Source organism: Fukomys damarensis, unplaced genomic scaffold (assembly GCF_012274545.1).
Source record: "Fukomys damarensis isolate Sample0158 unplaced genomic scaffold, DMR_v1.0_HiC HiC_scaffold_30, whole genome shotgun sequence".
Classification (NCBI taxonomy): Eukaryota; Metazoa; Chordata; class Mammalia; order Rodentia; family Bathyergidae; genus Fukomys; species Fukomys damarensis.
In genome coordinates this window covers 28,657,581-28,674,115 of record NW_022900942.1, presented here as the reverse complement: position 1 = coordinate 28,674,115, position 16,535 = coordinate 28,657,581, and the positions used below count along the sequence as shown (strand labels likewise).

At 33.1% G+C, this 16,535-nt stretch overlaps 1 protein-coding gene across 2 annotated transcripts in view; it reads left to right on the top strand.

Moving 5' to 3' along the window:
• Wdr7 (WD repeat domain 7) overlaps positions 1–16,535 on the top strand; it is a 351,633-nt gene that overhangs the window by 104,910 nt on the left and 230,188 nt on the right. Inside the window, exons 18-19 of one of the 2 annotated variants that reach the window (XM_010611541.3) lie at positions 11,741–11,836; positions 14,329–14,447. In XM_010611541.3, coding sequence (XP_010609843.1) covers positions 11,741–11,836; positions 14,329–14,447 — 215 coding nt within the window. The remainder of the gene's footprint in view (positions 1–11,740; positions 11,837–14,328; positions 14,448–16,535) is intronic. The other variant, XM_010611542.3, reaches the window with a different exon arrangement.

The window sequence follows — 16,535 nt, the reverse complement described above, 5'->3', positions numbered from 1 at the left end:
TGCATGAAGTTAGGTTCAGTGCCTGGTACCACGCACACACAACACACACACACACACACACACACACACGTGCACACGCATACACAGTATCACAATCATTTTATTATACTACTTTATATTAAACTATATAAAATTTAGTTTTGATTAGATAATTTCTATGTCTGTGTGTGAAATACAATATACATATAGAAAGGGGACAAAACACCAATATACAGCTCAGTAATATTTGTAAGTTGAATTCTTGTATAAATACATTCTTGGACAAGGAATAGAATATAACCAGCTCTTCAGAAGCATCCTACATCTTTCCTCCAAGTCAGTGTATCTTCTCTTTCCAAAAATGACTACTGATTGAACATCTGTAATCCAAAAGTCTGAAATCTGAAATGCTTCAAAGTCTGAAACTTTTTGAGTGCTAACATGATGCTAGAAAGTGGAAACTTCTAAATCTGACCTTTTATAAAGTTGCCTGTTTTCTTTTATAGTTCTACCATAGTTTAACTTTATAGTTTAGTCTTGCCTGCTTTTTTGGATTCTGTGTTAATGCAGTCTTCTTTTGTGTTTGACTTATTTTGTGAGATTTATCGGTGTTGGTATATTTTATATATTTATCAGTGTTGCTACTTATTTTCAATGCTGTATGTTATTCATTTGAGTGAAAAGGCATAATCATCTATTTTTTTTTCTGTTAAGGATGGTGTTAGCTTTAGATTATTTTTTCCTAAAATGCCTTTTATTAGGTTGAGGAAGTTCTTTTATATTCCTACTTTGTTGAGTTTTTTTTATGAATGGATTTTAGATTTAGATACTTTTTCTGCATCTATTGAAATGATTGTATGCTTGTATCTTTTTATTATTTTCATATGAAAGTATATTGATATTTTTATTTTAAAACAGCTTTGCAATATAGACCATATTTTGTCATGATAAATTAGTCATTTTATAGATTGTTAAATGCAGTTTGCTAAAATTTTGTTAATGGTTTTATGTGTTTTCATGAGGGATTTTTGTGTATAGTTTTCATTTCTGGTAATGTCTTTGTGTAATTTTGGTAACAGGATGATGGTAACCTTACAAAGTGAGTTATGAGGTGATCCCTTTTCTTCCCTTTTCTTGTATTTTCTGGAAGGGTTTGTGTAGATAGATATTATTTCTTCCTAATTTTGTTGGTCTAATGAGCATTAGCGAGTGCTTACAGGACTTGAGTTTTTCTTATATTTTAAAGATTTAAATAAGAAAATCATACATATTTAAGTATTTTGTCACCACTTTTGATGTCTTTATTTAGATCCATATTTCTATCTGATATAATCTGCTTTGCCTAAATCACTTACTTTTATTGTAGTGAGGACCTGCTATTCTTTAAGCTTTCGTATGTCTGAAAAATCTTTGTTTCCCTTTGCTTTTGAAATTTTTTATTTGATAATTTTGACTTTTATCTTGTAGTACTGCACTTGCAAGTTGATACTCTGTTGTCTTCTGGCTTGCATTGTTTTCTAATAAGTCTGATGACATTCTTATCTTTGCTCTTCTGTATATAACATTATTATTCTTGTTCCTTTAATGACTTTGTCACTGGTTTTGAGCAATTTGATTATGCAGTGCCTTAATATTTCTTGTATCTTTTAAAGTTTTATATTACAATTGCTAATACATATTAATTGCACAAATTAATGAGATTCATTCACTGTGCTATTTCCACATGTGCATATCCTGCATTTATCATGTCCCTTCGAAGTCCCTCCTCTCCCCTCCCAGTCCATAGTAATCCCTCTTCTACTTTTAGGTCATCTTTTTTACCCCTACAGTTTCCAAATATAGGTTTTCATGTTTCTTGTGATTGGTGTTTTTTGAGCCTTTTAACTCTGTAGTTTTCATTAATTTTGAAAAAATTTGAACCACTAGTTCTCCAAATATTATTCTATCCTTCCATCTCTCCTTATGTACTATATTATGCTGCTTGAAATGGTCTCATGTATCACTGATGCCTTTTTATTGTAATGCTTCTTTTTTCTCTCTGGGTTGTGAATTAGTTTATATTTCAGAGTGTAACTGTGCAACACCCTTTAACTAATAATTCTGATATCTCTGTCAGTTCTGGATTGGTTTTATTCTCCTCTTTGTGCTGTGCTTTCCTGCCTCAGATTGCCTGATAAGCCTCCGTTCAATGGCAGACTTTTGAATTTTACCACATTGGTTACTGAGTATTTTTGTACTATAAATATTCTTGAAATTTGTTTGGAGATACTTTTTTTTTTTGGTACCGGGGAATCAAACTTGGGACCTTGTGTGTGCAAGGCAGGCGGTGGCACCACTGAGCTAAACCCCCGGCCTTGGAGATACTTTTATATAAAAACAGTTTAACCTTCTTCCTTTTTTGATTTGTTAGGTGGTTTGTATATGGTGAATTACTCCCCATTACTACAAGCAAAGACTTTCCCATGTGCTCTTTCGAGATTTTCCAGTCAGGCTGGTGGGGACAGGCACTCTTTCTGACTTTTCAGATTGTTTTTTCGGTAGCCTATACTGCTTTCCTTATGAAAAGATACTGGTTGGTCCTCTGTGGAGCACTTGAAGAGCTTCAGTCTTCTCAGGTGTCTTCTCTCTCCTATGGATTCTAGCTGTGCTTGTTCCCTGAGCGCTAGTTTCTCTCTGCTTTGTCTTCTCGACTCAGGAGACTGTTGGATTCATCCTCAGCTCATTTTATTTAGTGTCTTCTCGACTCAGGAGACTGTTGGATTCATCCTCAGTTGACTTTATTTAGATCTGGAAATGCTCTCAAAACAATACTGTGGACCCATCATAGGGTTTATTTTGTCTCCCGTGTCTCATTTCTTTATTGGTCAATACCCAGTGGCCTAAGTATAAACCCTTGTATTGTGAATTTTGTTTTTTTCGGGTTGGTAAAATTCTTTATGTTGCTTAGAGTTTTAATGTTTTTAGAGCATTATCACACAAAGAAATAGAAACAACCTCACATAAGTAATTGATTTGCTTAAAGTATGATTAGTAATGTTAGTTTGATTAATTTGATTAGGGAACAGCCAGTTCCTTTTAACTCTTGGTCTTGTGTTTTTTTCCCACTGTTTATATATTTTTTAATGAATTGAAGTAGTCTATGGCCATACTACCCAGAATGTGCTTGTTCTCACATCTGAGTGAATTGGAAGTATCTTCCAGAATAAATACATATTTTCTGTCATTTATTTATTGGTACAGAGGATTGAACTTGGGACCTTGTCTTTGTAAGGCAGGCAGCTAAATCCCTGGCCCTCTGTCATTTATTGAGTTTAAAACTTTATTTAAGATCCTGATAAGTATGCTATTTTGATCATCATCATCATCATCTTCCTCATTATGATTCTTAATAGTTGATATTTGTTCTTCAATTACATTTTCCCCCTCCGTAAGCATAGTTGTAGATAGAAGCATTCCAATATAATTTGTGTCATTCTTGTAGAGTATTATATTCTACCACTATTATGGTGTTGGATGTGCTCACTTGGTGAAGCTTTGGGACTTAAAATTGGGATTTTTTTTTTTTTTTTTTTTTGAGATGGGTTTTACTATGTAGATCAGGCTAGACTTGAACTTACTATGTGTCCCAGGTTGGCCTCAAACTTGCAGCAATCCATCTTCCTGCCTCAGCCTCCTGGGTACTAGAATTATAGGTGTGTGCCACTATGCCTGACTGAAATATTTAATATTACTCTTTAGAAAAGCATTGAGTTTAGAGAGCAGGGAAGAGGGTGCAAATATTGACTTTTTTTCTAAAGTATTTACTATTTAAGGCTTTACATTTAGGGATTTCCATTTGAAAAACATAAAGTTTGTCTTTTAAAGTAAAGGAAGACAATGTAAAATAGTAAGAAAAGAGCTAAAGGTGTAGGGAAAGTGGGAATGATAAGGGAAAGGTAATAAGGGAAAAAATATATGAGAAAATGAAAAAATGGAAAAAAAAGTGTTTGTAAATTGGGAGGGGAGGAGGAGGTGAAGGGAGGGCAGGGACAAGAGGAAAAAATGAGAACCAAGACCTGTCATGTACAAGATCCCAATGATGAATGTAACTGTACTGTATACCTAAAGTATACCAATAAACTCATTGAGAGAAAAAAAAGTAAATGAAGAGCCTGGGATATAGCTCAGTGGTGCTGCCACCTGCCTCACAAGTGCAAAGTCGTGAGTTCAAGCCCCAATCCCTGGTACCAAAAAAACCGAACACAACCAAATAAAGTAAATGAAGGTTCAGCAGTCTCTACTGGAAGTTATGTAGTAAAATATTTTAGCATGATATTGTGATACCTACTTTTTGTTTGAATGTTGAAAGGAATATTTAGCCATAATTTCTTCGAAGAATATTTGCTATGCACTATTTTCTCTTAACTCGGCGGTTAGAGGATTAATCTGATGTATGCACTCTTGAGTCATTTATGTACTTCTGATAGATAGCACATGAAATAACCCATTTAGATTAGGAAGTGGTAGGAGATGCAGACAGAAGGCCCTGAATTCTCACAGATTTCAGGGAATTGTATATTCATCTTTCTTCTTCATCTTCTCTTACCTTGATTTTCTTTTCTTCACTCACACTGTGGTATATACATTGAATCAATAATTCATTTTTAGGTTGGATTGCAAATATAAATATACTCTTTTTCAATAAATTGCTTTTTATTTGTTGGCTAATATTGTTCAGCTACAGAATAATCTACAAAAAGACCTCATCTGGGGATTGGACTTTTAAAGAAATTTGAGTTTAAAAGTAAAGATAGTATTAATTAACAAATACTTTACCCTTTTCCAGGATTCATAGCAAAAAGCAGGACTTAACCTGTAATACATGTCAGGGCAATGAATGGATGGGTCTGAGAATCCTTTTAACTTTTGCGTTGGACCATATGTGTCTTTTTTTTTTTTTAATGGCTTATAACTTTTGATCTTCTGTGGAAACTCAATGGACAGGAGCGTTTATTTTTTCTTTTTGCTTACTGATTTATTACAAGTGCCTAGAACAGTGGCTGCTTCATGGAAGGAGCTCATTAAATTGTTGAATGAATGAATCTATAAATGCCTTCTCTTTGTTTATGGAGTTAATATGTCAGTTAGTAGGTGCTGAGGCTGTAAGTGCTGTCAAAATAAATCCTGTCCTCAAGGAATTTAAGTCTAGTGGAGGAGGTTCATAGCAGTCCAGTGTATGATAATGTTTGAATTGCATTTTATTTGTTTTTAATTAGGCTTTGACTGACCTGAAGGCAGGAACTTTTTATAACCTTTGTGTTTTTATATGCTCAGCCCAATACCTGGTACATAGTTATATATAAGTTATTTAGTGTTAAATTATAAAAATAGGGCTTTTCATATACCTAATTCAAGTTAGTATTTATGTCATGATTTATCTTTTAGTGCAATGAATTGTCCCTAGGATTCTTGGTTTCATTTACTTATTTTACACTTTTACTTATTTTGGATGTTCATAAAGAGAGAGATTTTTTTGGGGGGGGTACTGGGGATCAAACTCAAGTCCTTGCACTCACAAAGCAGGTGGCAAAGAGGGAGATCTTTTAAGAAAATTTGATGTTTTCATGTGCTTTGATTCTTTGGCTATAGTCATAGGCCAAGGAAAATTATCATCATTTCTAATCTTACTCCAGTTCTGATCCAACCTAGCAATTGTTAAATGGAATTAACATTTTTAACAACATTACGAGCACTTTCTTGCCTGGATATATGTTTGTCTTAATACCATCATAAACTGTTAACTCATTCTGCAAAGGTGGGTCTTCATTCTTCCTGCTTTCTATGGGTTTTTTGTTGTGTGTATGTCTTTTTTTGTTCATTCGTTTGTTTGTTTTGGTACCAGGGATTGAACTTGGCTCCTTGTGCTTGCAAGGCAGGCCACCGATTTTTGCCTGTGTTTTAAGGATATTATTTTTCCCTAGAAATATGTGAAAATACATTTCTATAATGCTTCTGAATGTGATGTTCATTTTGTGGTTCCATATTTAAGTGAAAGAGTCTGAGTTAATAATTCTATCAATTAAGGTTTTAGTTTTTTTGTATCAGCACCATGGTGAACATGAATGAATAACATGTTTGAATGATGTAATTCCATGAATCTCAAAGCTTTCCAGTTATGTCCTATAATAACTGGCTGTAACATTTGTGGCTATATTTTTCAAGAAGATGACAATGACCTCTTAGAACAGGAATTTATTTTGATCTACAAAAGTACCAAGTTACAAACTTCCACAAAAACTCCAACTTACAATCTAGCGTGTTTGAGATTACCATACTTCTGATATGTTTGTTTTGTCACTTGTTTCCAAATACATCTTCTTTTTCATGATCATATTATTTATATGATAGTTATTTTCTCTGTATTTTCTTATAGCAATTTTTAACAATATTAACAGTTTGATTACATTTCGGGAATAAAAATGTTATTGTACTTCTTAATAGTAACTCTAAGCTAGTGAGAAGGCAATGGAATAAAATATAAAGGGGAAATGATTTTTTTCATTTTATTTGTTTTTCTTTTTTGGTTTTTTGAGGTAGGGTCCTGCTCTTAGTGCAAGCTGACTTCAAACTCACAGAAGTCCTCCTCTCCCAGCCTTCCAAATGCTGGGATTACAGGTGTTGTACACCACAGTGCCTGGCTTGATTTTTTTCATTTTAGTATTACATGCATACTGTCCATCAAAAGGCAGATTGATGACATTTTTATGGGTTTGTGGTCTTGAAAAATTATTATATTATATACCTTTTCTAAGCAAGGCATTAAAAGTGAAGGGAAATCTCAGAGTGACAGTCGTGCAACAGATAGGAGAATGGTGTGAGATGGCTTCTGAAGAGTTTTGTGGTGGAAAAATGAAACTGGATTTTGGAAAATCTTAGAGAGGCTGACAAAAGATTTATGAAGAAGAGAGTGAGATGGCACATGCTGGTAATCCCAGCTACTCCAGAGACTGAGACAGAAGGATTACAAATTCAAGGCCAGCCTGGTCAACTTAGTGAGATCCTGTGTAAAAAACATAGAAACAAAATAAGGCTGGAAATGTAACTTAGTGGTAGAGTATTTGCCTAGAATTTGTAAGGCTTTGGGTTCATTCCTTACTATTGCTTAGGTCAAAGTTAAAGAGCGTTTCTATGGTAATGGTGTAAACACTCAATATTAATATACCAGAAAGTATTACGTAGTAATTTTGGAAAGTTGCAGATAAATGAAGAGAAATTTGTTAGGCAATATGGTATAGCACAGCTAAGTCATCTTCCACAGTACTGGTAGAGATAAATTGCTAAGGTTTAAATTTGGTAAATCAAGAGGGCTGGGGATTTAGCTTAATGGTTCTGCCACCTGCCTCATAAGCACAAGGTCCTGAGTTCAATCCCCAGTACCACACACACACATGCACACACACAAATAAAAATAGATAAATAAATAAATAAACTTGGTAAATCAAGAAATTATGGTATTAGCATATTGTGTAGTGATATGGAAATAAATATGGAAGAAATAGTTGAAAGAATAAAAAATGAACTCAGGACCTTGTGCTTGCGACGCAGATGCTGGAACCACTAATACTTGCAAACTGTAAAACCATTGCTCTCACACTTATCCTTAGGGTTCTACTATAGAATTTTCTTTTAAAACCACCAGTTCAATGGAAACAGCACAAGACAGACACTCAGGCTATCACAGCAAGTTTTAAATTACATCTCTTGTTTTTTGGTACTGGGGATTGAACTCAGGACCTCGCTCTTGTGAGGCAGACAGCAGAACCACTGAGCTAAATCCCCAGCCCTCATCTGTCTAATCTGTGGATGAAAATTTTAGCAAGAAAAAAGATGCTTCAATGTCTTTATATAGTTTCTCTTTAGACATAATATTAAACTATCAAAGAAACAAATTTAAAAAAAAGGAATTGAAAATGGTTGCTTCTTAGGAGCCATATTTCAGGATGGGGCAGGGACTTTGGTCTTACAAAGGTGTTTTTTTAAAGATACTGAGTAACTTATTAAATTGTGTGCTTATGTTATTGAATGAACTGTCTGTTCTACCAGACGTTAATATATGCCGAGTTACAGTGCATAATAATTAAAATGTATGATAAGGTTATTTCATCTCATGAGGCATATTTCGTACATTAAGCAGTGTAGTTCCTGAGATTCCAAAAAGGATTCCATATGAAAGCACTTTTATTTCTACCTGAGTCTGGTGGTATGATACGAAAGAGTAATATTGCAATAGGTTTCCTTGACAGTCTTTACAGTTATTACATACATATTCACACACAATGACTGAGGCTTACTTTTGTAGAAAGGGAGTTTTTGGTGCAGGTGATTGTAATTACTATTATAATTATTTTCTTATCTTCCGGTTAAGTAAAGGTGGATTAATTGGTCAACTTTTTATAATCGTTTTGGCTTTAGGAAGTATCACTAAATAAGAATTTTTCAGACAACAAGGAATCAGAAATAAATTTTTAGAGTTTTCATCCCAAGATTGCATTCATAGTAAAGTTGCCTTGATTATGCTTGTTACATAAGACGTTGGGGATATGACATTCTCATTAATCAAATAGAATGTTGCATTATTTAGTTATGAATATCAAAAAGCCAGACATTAGAAGAGAGATATGAAAGCCTAATTAATGATTTATCCTAATGCTTTGTGTTGATTTAAAAGATAACTAGAATCTACCTAAGAATAATAGACAAGACCTAAAGGAGGATTCTAAAAAGGTAAATACTACTTTTAAGATGTCTATAGTAGATGCTATACCCAGTGCAGAATACTTTTATATTAATTACATGGTGGTTGAGACTACAGAGTTTCCTAATTTCTAATTTTTTCATGTTTTCCTCCTGCTTTCTCTTCTTCCTTCCTTCTGCTTCATAGTAGCATGATTACTGTGCAACATTTTACACAAAATGATTCATCATTAAGCAGTTTTATTATTTTAGTGTTAAGCTTTGAAACACCTCTAAACATTGCATTTTCTTCCTGATGTCCTTTAGATTTTTTTTCTCTGAAAAGTGTGAGGACTATTATTTATGTTTTTGTACTGAGACGCTGATGTGATTTGGACCCTTTGTAAAGAGCACATATCTTTCAAAATATAAGTTTTTGTCCTATGTGTGCTTTTAATATCTCAATTAGAGTAGTAAAAAATGGAGTCAGATTTTGAAGATTGTTATACATTTGTTCAACACCAATACCGTAGATATTGTGATGCTGAATACTTATGTATATGCCATTGAAAGGGAGAAAAGAGCATATTGTGTGCTTTTATATGTTGCCGCACAAGGTTATCTTCATCTGTCTTTTCATGTGAGAATAAGCAGTTGAACAGGCTCTTAGCCTTTTCCCTTTCTTTTCTTTTTGTGGTGCTGGGCAATGAACCCAGGACCTTGGACATGTTAGGCAAGCACTCTACCACTGAGCTATATCCCTATCCCTGCAAAATGACTTTTTAAAAGAATACTCCCAGGTAAAATAATAAAAGTTGTGTCTCTTATGTCCCCATTTTAAAACAGTGCTAAAACTGTTTTCCCTTGTGTTTGCTAATCCTTAATAAGGAAGGAAAATTGAGATAGCGGCTTTTCTATATTAAGTCAAATGTTTGATTAAGTTTTATGGTATAAATCTTTGATATTAAGTGCCACACATAACTTTATTGTTTGCCTTAAATTTTAAGCATTTTATTTTGGAAATGGTGATTTTCTTCTAATTTCTATTGCTTATTTTTCTGTATGTGGGCAATTGTAAAGGCTGTGGCAGTTTCTCAGTGAATTGTGAAAGTAGTTCAAGATTCTGCCATTCTAGTTGTGAGGTTGTTTTAGTATTTTTTGGTTGTGATACAGAAATGTTTTAAAAAGTATTAAATCTGATTGTTTGAATTTACTTAGCATTTTTCTTGATATATTGCCTATAGAATTTATTAAAGGATTTCCATGTGAAATGTCATTTAAATATGACTTCAAAAATATAATATCAAGAATTTGATTTTCCCTCACATTAGACATAGTTATTTATGTTGAACATTATTCTGTTAATATATTAGGCTTATCTTAGAAGTTTTGTTAGTCACATTTCTAGTTTCTGTGTACACTTGTGTCTTGAGAAAATACTATGGTTTAATGATACTACTTGATATATCTAGTGTAATGGTCACTCAGCACTAAGTTTTTATTCATTTGTACTTGATTTTCTCACTCTGTAATTGTAGTATCCTTTTAGAATTAAGGATAAAGTCATGCAGAATTAACATTCTTTTTCCAGAGATTAAGAAAAAAAGTGAAATTATAGAAAAGTTTCAACTGTTTGAAGTCACAGAATAACTTTCTCAATATTTTGTAGCATGAAAACCACAACCTGAAAATTTACTCCTTGCCACTAAGGCTTACCAAGTTATTTTTCATGGAGAGGTAAATTTTTTATAGGACATTTTAAGTAAATTTGTAATTAAATATGATAAGATTGATCAATGGGACATAGAAATATTTGGGATTTTGTGCAAGATTACTTTATAATGGAGTTCCTTTATTTATGAAATATACAATTGAAAGCAACTATTTTTTCCTAAGTATAACATTATAGAATAATCTTACTTTCATAAAGAACAAAACCAGAACTGTCATAATAAAAAGAAATTATAATTTCCCTGATAAAACTTTCATGGATACAAAGGGGCTAATGGAGTACAGGAGGGTTTCATGTGTGTCTTAGTGTTTATAGAATTAGGCTTTTTCTTTTCTTTTCTTTTTTCTTTTTTTGCTACTGTTTTTGGACTTCTTTTAATTCTCCTATTGCCCTCACACGTGCCTCATTGACATTATGATGCATTCGTGTGGAAATTATGAAAAAGTTGTTTTCATGCAGCTGTCCTATCATCACAAAAGAACTTCACTGCATGAAAAGCAAACATATCATTCAGCAGACAATGCTTAATCTGTTCAGGAGCCCAAACCTATTGCTGTTCAATGACAGAAGAAAGGAGAGGGATTAATTTGAAGACGCTTGTGCATGACATATGGTAATTTCTCCATAGGACGGAAGTGTCAAATGGTGACCTCCAAATCTTAACGTTGACCTCCAGTTGTAGAATGTGTGTGCCATACGGTCCTTTTGCTTTTTCGCATGATAATTTAAGCTGCAACATTTTCCTGACAACAAAACTTTTTTTTAGGGGGGGGTTAGTTTATTCTATAGGAATTATGAAATTCACAGTAATTGCTTTTAATATAGACAGCATTTGTATCAGGAGATGCAATTGAAATGTTTTCACTGAATATTAGTTTGGGATATTTAAAAATAATTTACACATAATATGAGAGAGTAAACTTATAAAAATGTAATCAATAATATGGAGACTTATTTAAACATTTTTGTTATGAGATACATTTTAAAAATTGAATCACATTTTCTAATTCGTAATATGTTGAATTATAGTCTTCATCATTTTAGAGCTGTGTTTTGATGTCATTCATCTATAGTACTGAATATATTTTGACTTTAAAAGGAAGTTGAACTACACTGTGATTGTTTTTCAGTGAAATACATCATTCCCTACAGGAATCTTTAATAGTCATCCCTTTTGATTAAAACTTCATTTTTCAGTTCTGTGTTCACTATATTTTGCCAACTTTGTTTTTCATTCTTCACTAATACTGAGCTTTTTTTCAGAAACTGCTGTACCTCAATTTTCTCCTCTTTATTTCTTCTGTTTTCCTCTGCAAGTTGCTGCACCTGTTTCTGCTCGATCTGACGCTGATCACTCTGGCTCTGACTCTGCTTCTACTCCTGCTTTACATACCTGTTTCTTAGTAAATGAAGGTACTCTCTCTCAACTTTCTAACAACTTTTCTTTCAACCTTATGCTTTATTCTAATAGACATGTTCTTTTTATCTGATTTATACATTCATCTGCTTTGTTATATGTGAGATCCTAAACTTCCCACTTTGTAACTATTTGCTTATGTCAGTGACATGAGCCAGTTATAAAAATGTAACATTAGTCCTGGCTGCTCTAAACCATGATTGCAATATCATCTAAAATGCTACTAAAGGAGTGCAAAGATTCTAATCTTTGTTGTGAAATGAAAATTGAAAGGTAGGTTAGTCTTCATAATGTTACTTGCCATGTGCCAGAATTTGTTTTATGTACAGAAATAGTCTGTGGCAGACACACTATTTTGTTATTACACATTATATAGAGTATTGTATTATAAGGGGAGATGAGGGAGGCTCCTCATTTACATTCTCATTTGAAGTCATCAGATTGATTACAAGCTGATAGGAATTCACCTATCCTATTACTATTTCTGCTTCAGGCTGAGGCAACAATCCATTATTTTAATCTTTAGATTTAGTTGGGCTACCATATTATTCCTGTGGAGTTATGCAAGAGGAAACTAATTTTAAAGCTCTGAAAATGTAACTGGGATCTGCAAGTCTTTGTTCTCCAAAACTCATCTACGATTATTTATAACACTGGGAAACTTAATGGAACTTGTGAGTTCTGTGCAACACTGTCTACACTGCGGTCTCAATCTTTACTTGTTTGTATAATAAAAAAAGAGGGAAGTTACAAAAGCTAAACCATAACTCAGAATGATTCTGACTCTTCTCTAAAAATGTAAAACTGTGAGTCCGTTTCAGTGGAAGGAGTGAATCAGTGCGTATGAAATAGAGCGCATGTTGCAAGTAGCACTCCTTTGGAAAGAAAATGTGGTAATTTAAAAATAGAATTGCAGGGCCGGGGATTTAGCTCAGTGGTTTGGTGGCCTGCCTTGCAAGTGCAAGGACCCGCGTTCAATCCCCAGTACCCCCCCAAAAAAAAGAATTTCATTTTGTACTTGTTTTCTGGTAAAGCTGTACTAAAATTTGTGGATTAGAACTGGGTTTCAGCAAAAGCCAAGTAGGATTGTATTTGTTAAGCTGTTGTAAACCATAGATTTTAGTTAATTCTAAAATAAGCTGTTAGACTTTGGGCCTTGGTGAGAATAATAATGATAAGATTTACTATGAAATATATTTTATTAAATATTAAAATACTTTAAGAAAACAGAGTAGTAATACATGTATACATATACATGCATATATATATGTATCCCCATGTTGCAGAAAATAATAATTTAAAATGTGTGTGTACATTAATGTATTTACATATATATTATCAGTTGATAAGAATTTCCTCAAAGGATGAATCTTTAAATAGGTAATTTGTCTATTTCTTTCAGTCTGACTCTCCTTTTTACAATGCCAATCATCATTTTGAGTTTTATGGTTCATTATTTTAGAAGACTACAGATTAGAATATTTTTAAAACACCAATTTGCTGAAATCCTATGTTCATAGGTAACTTACCTTATCCTATGATAATGGGATTTTTTTCATTTTTGATATTCATTCTTGATTATTTGTCTTTAAATATTCTTGGGAGATAATGATAATTTTGTGCATTAATAACAGACTCATACATAATTTGAGAAAATGAGGCATTTAATGCATATATAGGGCTGTTTTAGAAACCTTTAAAATAGAGTTAAAATGATTGAGAATATCTGTATACTGATACTTTCAAATATTGCATTGGTACACAGTGTCTTTTTCATATATAATCAGATTCCATATTTTGAATTAGAATTTGGAAAATGTAACTTTTATTCCTGTAAGGAAGAGTTAATAATGTTAAGACTGTAAAGTTGGGGTGTTAGGTTTTTATTTTATGGAATATCTAAATTTATTTTTCCTTTCAAAATTGATATTGTGTTACTTATTTCAGTTATAATTGTGATGAAATGTCTAATTCATTCTGTAAGGTGATGGGTCAGTAACTGCCCTAATTAAAGGCCCTTGACAAAGAGAGGAAGACATCTTGTAACTGAGGCAGTAGCAACACACAGATGGCCGTGCCTCAGGTGACAAGAACCTGTCTTTGGATATATAAGTCCCTTTTGAACTGACGAGTTTCACAGCAATAGCTTTTTTAAAAATCTATTTATCTTTATCCTTTCCAACCTCCAAATGTATGTTTTATTTTAAAGTGGTCAGAAATGTGTTTTCCTTGTGAATTTCCTTATCCTTTGCGTGAATATTTTTGTTTTAAGATGTTGACAGTTTTTATAGATACCAAATACATGATACAGGGATAAAGTACATTTGGTGTAATTCTTTATATGGAATGTCTAATATTAAAATATTTATAACATAGCTTAGTAGATCTATTTTTTTGTTTTTATTTTTGATCCATATACATAAAGAGAAACTTTCCTGAGGGAATAGCAAAATATTTATAGCATTTGTGATATTTCACCTTTCAACAGGATGGAGTCAGTTAGCTGCCATGCACTGTGTTATGCTGCCAGACCTGCTGGGGCTGGATAAATTTAGGCCTCCTCTTCTAGAGATGCTCGCTCGGAGATGGCAAGATCGATGCTTGGAGGTAATGTTGAGGTGATAAAGACAGAAAACAAGAATACTAAAAATGATTAATCAAATGTAAATTTGAGGGCCAGGGATTTAGCTCTGTAACCACGCCTGTCTGGCAGGCACAAGGTCCTGAGTTCGATCCTCAGAACTGGGGGAAGAAATGCAAATTTGAAACAACATAGTTACTGTTTATAATGCTTGTCTTATTGGCTATTCATCATGTGATAGAGAATATTAACGCATGATTTTCATTTTTTTCCCCTTGGTTTATGTATTAAACAGTAATGTTCCAACTTTTTTTTTTTTATTCAGTGACTGTTTGATTAAAAAGTTCTATGTACTTTATATAATTTTTATGTGTGGTACTGGGGATTAAACCCAGGGTATACTCAACTAAGTCCTTAGCCGCTCTTCTTCCTTTTTAAAATTTTGAGACAGGGTACCGCTAAATTTTCCAGGCTGGCCCCTAATGCCTCAGCCTCCTGAGTTGTTGAGGCTCTCTATTCCAGACATGTACCACCATGTGTAGCTACAATTATTTCTTAAGTATTGGTTTCTTCATAAATCATACATACACATGCATAACAATGCATGCAATCACCTCGTTCAAGAACACATATTCAGCATATTCACATCAGTCAGATTCTAAGTGAATAGTTAGAGTCCAATGGAAGGTACTAAAATGAGAAAGTCTTTGGAATTAGAAGACAAATGAGTTTGAATATCAGTTCCAACAATTATTTACTGAATGACTTTGGACAGTTAGCCTATTTGAAACACATTTATAAAGTAGCGGTAATACTATAATCTTCCTGGGATTGCTGTTGAGTTCAGATAAAATAGTTTAAGTATAGGTTCAGATACGTAGTACTTGAGTTATAATATTGCTAGGAACTTGGAAATGTTTTATAAAGATTTTCCTTATTATCACATTTAACTTGCATGGCTTTAGTAGTTTTTATTGATCAGAGATTTAAACTTCGCATCTATAAATACAGTCATGAATTACCTAACAATAGGGATATATTCTTAGAAATGCATTTGTGGCTGAGTAACTTTGCTGTTGTGTGAATTTTATGCAGCGTGCTTACATAAACTAAGATACCTACTGTGTCACTAGGGGATAACCTTATGGTTAAGACCACCATCTTAGATGTGGTCTATTGTTGACTGAAATGTTGTTATGCAGGAAAAAACTAAAATATATTTGTCTTTCCTGTTCTCCCATGACTACTAGTGGGACTGCAGCATACTAAAATTTTAATGCCTTTGCATTGAATAATATTTGAAATCACTTCAAAAGTAAGTTATACTTAAAAACAACCTCCTTACTCAAACTCATACTCAGATGCTGCTTGAGTTAATTTTTTTCTTTTTTTTGGTACTGATGATCGAATTTGGGACCTTGTGTTTACAAGGCAGGTGGTGGCACCACTGATCCCCAGCCCTGCTTGAGTTATTCTTACAATTAAGAATTGTACTAAATTGATTGTTACATCACTTAACTACTTACTAGCTGCCTTGACCTCATGCCTATGGCACTCCTGCTAAAACAAAACAAAGTTAAAATCTATAAAATAAGAGTTGTTTGCCACATTAAAAAAAATTGATATAATTTTGAAAAATGGTTCTCTCTATGGGACTTAGTTGTACCTGTTACACAGGATTATAATTGCCTAGTTTGTTCATGTCTTAGTTATGCATGAATCAAGTGGATTTATGCATATTTGTATAAACAGTACCTATTTAGCATATACATTACTGTATCATATAACATTTTCTGTGTAAATTTAAATTTCTACAGGCTGAGAGAAAACAAATTTAATATTTATAACAATGACTCCATCGTAATATCTATGTGGAAATTTAAAATTTGAAAATGCTTATTGGAATGCGAGAGTACTTTGGAAAATGAAATTTTAAACTCAAGGCTGGTTAAGTGATTAATTTTTTACTTTAGTGTTAAATATTTTAGAGTGAATCCATTAATTGAGGTGTCTGGTCTTTTGTGAGATGTGAAGCACTAGCATCCAATATATTTGACTTTAAAAACTTAATTTATTATTTGGTAGTTTGTTTTGTTTTGGTACTGGGGGATTGA